The 7,852-nt window shown below is 44.4% G+C and overlaps 1 protein-coding gene across 2 annotated transcripts in view; it reads right to left on the reverse strand.

The window, feature by feature from the left end:
- Nucleotides 1-1,755: 1,755 nt before the first annotated feature.
- LOC104951679 (nuclear factor erythroid 2-related factor 1-like) overlaps nucleotides 1,756-7,852 on the reverse strand; it is an 11,561-nt gene continuing 5,464 nt past the window's right edge. Inside the window, exons 2-6 of one of the 2 annotated variants that reach the window (XM_010778402.1) lie at nucleotides 6,617-6,688; nucleotides 6,381-6,527; nucleotides 6,103-6,256; nucleotides 5,220-5,882; nucleotides 1,756-5,085 (exon numbers count right to left, since the gene is read on the reverse strand). In XM_010778402.1, coding sequence (XP_010776704.1) covers nucleotides 4,121-5,085; nucleotides 5,220-5,882; nucleotides 6,103-6,256; nucleotides 6,381-6,527; nucleotides 6,617-6,688 — 2,001 coding nt within the window. In that variant the 3' untranslated portion in view covers nucleotides 1,756-4,120. The remainder of the gene's footprint in view (nucleotides 5,086-5,219; nucleotides 5,883-6,102; nucleotides 6,257-6,380; nucleotides 6,528-6,616; nucleotides 6,689-7,852) is intronic. The other variant, XM_010778403.1, reaches the window with a different exon arrangement.

Below are 7,852 nucleotides of genomic sequence, written 5' to 3' on the forward strand. Positions count from 1 at the left end.
TTGTTTTGGAGAGGGCCGGTCGCCCCCCGCTGTCCCTCGGGACACGGGACTCATTCCTGGTAGAATTTCGCGACATCATAGTCTCGAGTGACGGGGCGCGCAGTCTCTGCTGCAGCCCACCATTGCGTCTCCCCGACTGGAAGGACCGTCTGTCACAGCTCAGGGGTCAGATCTGGCATCCCGACCCTCACGCCTTCAGCTGCGGGGCCCAACCCGCTGTTGAGCATTTTCACGGCATCTGTCAGCATCAGATCACCATCCACTCGAGCGCAGTATGAATGCAAATGGAAGCTCTTCTCCCACTGGTGTTTGGGTAAGGCTGAGAACCCGGGGCATTGCTCTGTGGCCACCATTCTAGAGTTCCTGCAGTCCCTTCTCGATACTGGACGTTCTTACTCCACTTTGAAGGTTTATATGGCTGCTAGTTCTGCCCGACATGTTGGAGTAGACGGCGCCACGGTGGGGCGCCACAGGTTGGTGTCCCTCTTCCTGAGAGGGGCTTTACGGCAGCGTCCCCCTAGTACCCCGAGGGCTCCGGCTTGGGACCTGCCCCTAGTGCTGGATGCCCTATCATCTCCTCCCTTCAAGCCCCTGGCCCAGGTGGGGCTTAAGTGGCTGTCCTTGAAGGCGGCATTTCTGCTTGCTATAACCTCAGGGAAGCGAGTTGGAGAGCTACAATCATCTGCGTGAGTGATACATGCCTGAGGTGGAACCCCGATGTCTCGGGTGTTGCCCTCTGGCCGAATGTGGCGTTCCTGCCCAAAGTGCTTCCACTAGCCCACTCCAATCGGCCTGTCCAGCTGGCACGCTTTAACTTTCCACAGGAGAGTGGCACGCCTGAGTTGCTGTGCCCTGTGCGTGCCCTAAGGGCGTATATTGATGCTACGGCCTGTATACGGCGGTCAAAGCAGCTCTTCATTTGCCATGGCGGCACTAGGAAGTGTTGTGCTCTCTCTAAACAGCGGCTGTCTCACTCGGTTGTCGATTCCATCTCGCATTCCTATGGGGCCAGTGGCCGCCCCCCACCATCAGGGGTGAGATGCCACTCTACGAGGAGCATCTCAACATCTTGGGCTGCCCTGAGAGGGGTGCCCTTGGGGACCATCTGCGCCACGGCGTCGTGGGCGTCTTCCGGCACATTCTCCAGGTTTTACCGGGTCAATGTCGCCACTCCCCACCATTTGGGCGTGGTCCTGTGGCTGAGCTCCGCTGCTTCCAGCTAGGTAAGTAAGTGCTTGGATTCTTCATGACATTGTTGATATAACTCATCCAGTGCTAAAGCACCGCCTCTGGCGGTCAGTAGGGACGAAATAGAACAATAGTTATGTCTGTAACTACGGTTCTATGAGTCCCGGATGACCGCCAGAGTATCCTGTCACTCAGGATTCTTGTGTGCTCGCGAGAAGATTTTGGGAACAGATCCTCTCATGAAACCGGCTGATATAGCCGGTGTCACGTGGGTCACAGGTGACTTTGTTGTTATTGGTACTCGAGCCGCGCATGCGCGCGATGGACCTATCCAGTGCTAAAGCACTGCCTCTGGGGGTCTTCCGGGACTCATAGAACCGTAGTTACAGACGTAACTCGATTTATTGCCAAAAAGCGTTATTACGACGAAATCTACCAAACACAAATGTCCTTACTTTTTGTGTTAAGTATATATAAATGGTCCAGGGCATGTTAAGTTAATTGATGAGCTCCCAATCACAACAGAACTCGACTGACTCCAAAAAAGTAGGCTACACCATGTTTTTTGTTTTTTTTGTCTTTTTTAATATTGCAAAAGACAACAATCCAACATTCTTGAATACAATAAAATAAATGAAAAAAACTATTGTGTTCCATCAGTGCTAGTGATAGACATGCAGCTTATTATTGGTTTAACTTTTTATACATTTTTAAAACGACATCAGACAGGTTTAGTTGGTTTCCTTTCCATATCTGCAAGACACGGGTAAAACAACCGCCTAAACCAAATCCAGCAACGTTAAATATTAGACATTTGTTAGCTGCTACAAAGTCATGTTCTGCCAGCCATGCTTGTCCCTGAGGCATTATATATTTGCTTTTCAATAACACAATCATTTATCACTTGCATTACTTTTATCCAAACTACTACTTTTGAACAGAAGACTCGCTACAACCTAGAATACTGTATTTTCAGGTATTTTTTGTTGTTGTTTTTGCATCAAGTATTGACATGATTAATTCCTTTCACAGATTGTTCCGTTAAGGATTTTGTCAGCTGTGTGCACAACCACTAGATGGGGACATCCTATTTCACAAATAAGCCTAGAGTTTGGAGCAGGAAAATGTTGGAATCTAGAGGTACTATCATTTTTACAGCATCAATTAAAGGCACGTAATTTGATTATTTGACATTCATTTGGATCGACCGATCTTATCCATTAACAGCTTAACAAGTTGTACTGTTGTACCCCTGTCCTATATATCTACCAAGAGCTATTACAGTTTCTGATCCTGTGATTTGAAAATAGGTAATGTGAGGTGGGCCTGCTCTTGAGCAACATTTGGAGAACAGGTCCCCCCCCCCCCCCCTTTAGTTGGAAGCAGGCAATAAGATTTCCACAGGTTCATAGTCACATAGGTGTTGAATTACATTAAAAAAAAAAGTGGTGTCAATAGATTTAACATTTGAATCATTATAATCTGTCATTAATAATCATACAAATACAATACTTGTATAGTATTATGGGGTAGATTAAAAAAAAATACATAAAAATCATGTTTAAAAAAAAAAAAAGACGTGACAAATTTGTAAAATACATCAGTGGATTTTTCACTCTATAACAACATCTCAGTTTAGTTTTGACAATGAACTTTGACGATTTTCCCACACGAAGCTAAAGCATGGACCGCTGTGATCGCCCTCTGTATGATGTTTGCTCCACAGGGCATTATCTCTGCTGCAAGCTCCATCTGTTCCCACAGTGGTGAACGCGTCCGCTCCCTCACGTCTCCTGTGCAACTTTTTAAAACCGACTTGCGCTTGCTTCAGTAAAATACCTTTCCTCAGTTTTCACCACACTAATAGCAAACGAGTGCTTCATCTAAAACATGTAGCTTGTGCCGATTGCATTGAATTGTAATGTTTGTGTTTTTCTTAACGTTTGAAGTTTTCCAGAATTTTCCTGAGCGTTAATGTTGACAGCCCTAATAAAAACGTGTTAAAGGCACAGGTAAATCCATCTTAACAATAGAAGCAAAACAGTGTATCCCTTTGGGTCACGCCCCAGTCAGTTTCTTATATTCAGAACATCCTGGTGTATAGGATGACTGGTGTTTTTCAGGCCAGGTGCCATATTCACAACATTTGAGCTTGAATATATGAATTGTCTTGATATTCTCAGTCAGGCAAGTCCTAGTATTAGCACTCTTAAAACAAATGCTAATTTACAGAATTGTAGTCTTAACTCACGTCATTGCAAGAAATCCAGAAAAGGTGGCAGATTTCTTCTCATAATTTGAAATACTTCTGCAGGTGATGGCACTTAAAGTCTTTAAGTGTTACCTTTTTGGCAGCAGGATGGTCTTTGGTTATGTTACCATCCTTACACTCGAAATGTTCGATCCCCATGACTCTACAACCTGCTAAAGTGTCTTTGTGTGACATGTGGCCCCTATCAGCCCAAGATGGCATGACCACAACTTCCCTTTCTGTGTGCTAGTCCCCCCCCTTCCTTGGTGGGCCAGGGTCATTGTCGTGTCATGGTTACTGGCTATATTGGCTGACAGCCGGGATCCTGCCTGCTATCAGCCTTATTCAACCCAGTAGCTTCCAGAAGGATTGTGCCTAGGTTTTTAGCTAGCGTTTTAAAGGACTGGTCCCAGATCATCTACTATCGCTTGTTTCCATTATTCAGAAGCCTAGACTCTCCTCAGAGTCGTTGACAATGGTTGAATTCCAGTGTATTCCAGTGTATAAAATGTTGGAGAATGGAGATCAACATATTTTCTTTTCACCGTAAACATCACTCTGAAACAACCTCCTTCAAATAACTCTGACTTCCTCTTTCTACCAATCCACCATTGTTCCTGCTTTTTTTGTGGTTATATAACACTCCCGTTAATGTCCAGAATGTCTTGATTTTCCACCTCCTCACTTTTTCTTGTCCCTCTGTTTCTTGCTGGGTTTTGTCCGTGAAGCTATGGTGACACTACCGTTGGACTCGAACTGAAGCAGGTACTCCATAGAGTTTAACGGCATCCCCTCATCGTCCCTCAGCGTGGAAAGGACATCCTGGTACAACGTGCTCAGCCGGCGTTTCATTTCCTGCAGGTTCCTCATGGCTTCCTGTTTCTCTCGGAGCAGCCGTGAACGGTAGCGCCTCAAACCTGACACGTTGTCTTTTAGTTCCAGCAGCACATCCAGTCTCCTCTTCCTACAGTTCTGGGCAGCGATCTTGTTCTTTCCGCGGCGTCGGATGTCCCGGACGAGTATGAGCTGCTCCTCGCTGAGTTGGTAATTGGCCAGAAGGTCATTGAACTCCTCCACAGGCAGATTAACAATCAGTTCGTTGGAGAAGGGGAGCTTTCCGACTCGTGCTCGCCGTTCATCCCGGCTCCACATTCTGCTCTCAGTAATGCGTCTGGAAGAGGAGCGATGGTAAGGCTTGGCGTTGTCGTGTCGCGAGGAGGACTTGGTGTGCTTGGTGGGCATCTTTCCAAGGGACGGAGAAGAGTCGGAAGACAATGGCTGGTTGTACGTGTGATCATGGCCGATATTCTCCAGAAAAAAGCCATTGTAAAGCTTGTGATCCCCAAAGGTGGGAAGAAAGGGATTCTTAAAATCTTCAGGGTAACCTCCTCCTACTGCCCCCATCTCTTCCTCTTCTAGATCCTCCTGCTTTATGGTGACCTCCATTTCCATTTCTGAACCAACTGAATCTTCTTCACCTTCTTCGTCTCCCTCTTCAGAGAAGGGACTTTCAACAGCCGACACACAAGAGGAAGACGAGGTTGAGGAAGAGGAATAAGAGGAGGCTTCAGAAGCACATTGAGAAGCAGGGCTGTGGCTAAAGTCCAGAGAAAGGCCAGAATCTGAGCCTTCCTCCTCCTCTTCATCTAGGAGGAGAAAACAAGGTAAGTTCTACAGTTTTATTCAGCTTTATTTTGCTCTTATAAAAAGATACATTCTAGCATATTCAGTCAGCAGTGGTTACTTTAGAAAAAGGTATATTGACTTCCTGTTTATTTACCTTTCAGATGTATTGTTGATTGACCCTGATCTTCTGTAGCCGGTGTTACAGAGTTTGAGTCTTCATCCTTTTCGACCGTGTCCTGTTCAGCCATTCTACTGTCAAGGAAACCCTCCTCTTTCAGTCTGGTTGCCATCTCAGGACTGAATCCATCCTCCAGAGCCAGGTCCAGCAGTCTCATCTCATCCAAGATGGCCGCATCCTCTAAGAAGTCACTGAGTGGGCTAAGGAGACCATCTTCATTGGCAATATTCTCCTCTTCGTCAACCAGAAAGACACTGGAGGGAGAGGTCAGCAGGTCTTCAATCATACCATTTCCCTCAGAAGATGGGGTCAACCTGGAAAGTGGCAAGTCACGTGAATGAAAAGTGGCATCAAAGCTAGGCCGGCTCTCAGAGGAGGGGCATGGACCGCCTCCTATGGTATCGTCAAGACCTTGTGTTAGCAGATTCATGTTGAAGGTAGTTGTGCCATCTTCTGTATTTAGGCCCATACCGAAGTCTTCTGAAGGATCTTTAGCAAGCAGGTGTGTGTGGTTTGGAAGACCTTGTGAGGGATTCACGTTAGAGCTTGTCAAAGTTCCCCTTGTGTTGACGGCAGAACTATGGTCATCCAACTCCGCACTAGGAGTGAGGGCGAGCAGGGCTGGAGACCGCAACAAACCTACAGACAAAGAACGGGCATTTTTACTGAATGTTGAAGAATTGTAGGATATGCAACAAAGCCTTTTGTGGTTTTATGACTTTTTTGGACCTTATTTAAAAATGTTAAAGTCTAAGATGTCTACATTGTTATTTATATCGGAACATGTAGTGAACGGGACTGTACAACATGTCGAGTTGTTGATACATTCCATACATTCTTATAATAAAGGTCAACTTACCATGCTGCCGGGGAGTATCCATTAAAAGGACCTCCTGATCAGCCTCTGTAACTCTTCTGCCATGGTTGTTACAGTTTTGGTTTAGATCCTCACACCCAACACCTTGAAGGGTCCCAGTTGCTCTTGAATGCTGGGTCATGTCAACCTCTGTGTTCTAGAGAGGAGACATTAACCAATATAGATCTTAAGTTTATTGTGTATTGGCTTACTTATCTTCAGATTCCTTCTTATACTATATTGCCAAATGTAAATGAATCTGCTTTCATTCTCCCAGTCACCTCAGGCTCCATGATAGCCAACAGGTCCTGCCAGTCGAGCTCCATTTCCAAGAGAGGGTTACCATGGTGGTTAATTTGGGACAGCAAGGGCTCTCTGCCTGGTGACTGATGCTCCAGGTCTTCCCTTCTACCCTCAACATCATGTAACTAAGGGGAAACAAGTAAGAACAATGATGAGTACTTTTTAAGGTCATGGAGGACATACAATGGACTGAAGAGTAGAGAAGAGGCTGTACCTGTTGTTCTTCTGTCAAGGGAAACGTTTCTTCTAACAGCCTCAAACACTCTTGGATTGAGGAAGAAGTCTGAAAATAGAGGAGAATAAATACAGATTTAGATTTAAATAAAAAATAAATAAACAAGGAAGATGAATTGCATTTGACTTAATGGCAGCTTTGACCAGCTGGGAGACTCTAACAAAGATTTTAGGCGGTAAGGCTCAAGGGGTGGCTATGACCGTAAATGGGTGGATCGGAGACTGGTTTTGACTCTCATTTTTACAACAACGATCATAAGAATTGGCAAAATATTGTGGAAAGACATGTAGCATCTATAAAGGGTGATTCCTACTGCTATGTTGAACCAATATGGTGAACATGGTAAACACTAAACACGCTTCAGCTGTCTGAATGTCGGAGTGCATGCATCAGAATGCAAACGTTTGGGACACAAGTTATCCCCACTGAAGTCCATTATCAGTATGAATGCACCACAGGCTTCACGTTTCCACATCACATTTGTGTAAGTTGTGTAATGTACAGTGGGGCAAAAAAGTATTTAGTGAGCCACCAATTGTGCAAGTTCTCCCACTTAAAAATATGAGAGAGGCCTGTAATTTTCATCCTAGGTATACCTCAACTATGAGAGACAAAATGAGAAAACAAAATCCAGAACATCACATTGTCTGATTTTTAAAGAATTGATTTGCAAATTATGGTGGAAAATAAGTATTTGGTCAATAACAAAAGTTAATTTGCAAATCAATTCTTTAAAAATCAGACAATGTGATGTTCTGGATTTTGTTTTCTCATTTTNCTCCCTTTCCTTGTTTTAGAAACAGCTTTTAATATCCGTTAAGCTAACCAGATGCTAACAACAACAATGCAAATAGTGAGTTTGGTAGAAATATACTGTATAGGCCTAATAGTAGAGTTATTGAAGATGATGCCATATTTATTGAAGATTTTACATTATAAATATTCCCCAAAATTATTCAAAAGCATATTCTTCCAAACTCCTTGCTGTAGTATGACACACAGGAGACTATGTGTGTGGTGAGTTTGGTAGTAATAAGCTGTATAATAGTGATTGAATATTATTGTATTCTCTTTTTTCGGAGTTGCACTTTGCAGACGGTCCCTGAGTACTCGTTTCTTCTCCGGCTGCGGATAGAGACCAATGTAATGTGTCCAGCTCGGAGGACGGCGCGTATTGGCTTTTTTTTTAAATCAAAATGTGATTGTAGTTCCTTG

The sequence above is a fragment of the Notothenia coriiceps genome, unplaced genomic scaffold, assembly GCF_000735185.1.
Source record: "Notothenia coriiceps isolate Sejong01 unplaced genomic scaffold, NC01 NC01_scaffold00019001, whole genome shotgun sequence".
Taxonomy (NCBI): domain Eukaryota; kingdom Metazoa; phylum Chordata; class Actinopteri; order Perciformes; family Nototheniidae; genus Notothenia; species Notothenia coriiceps.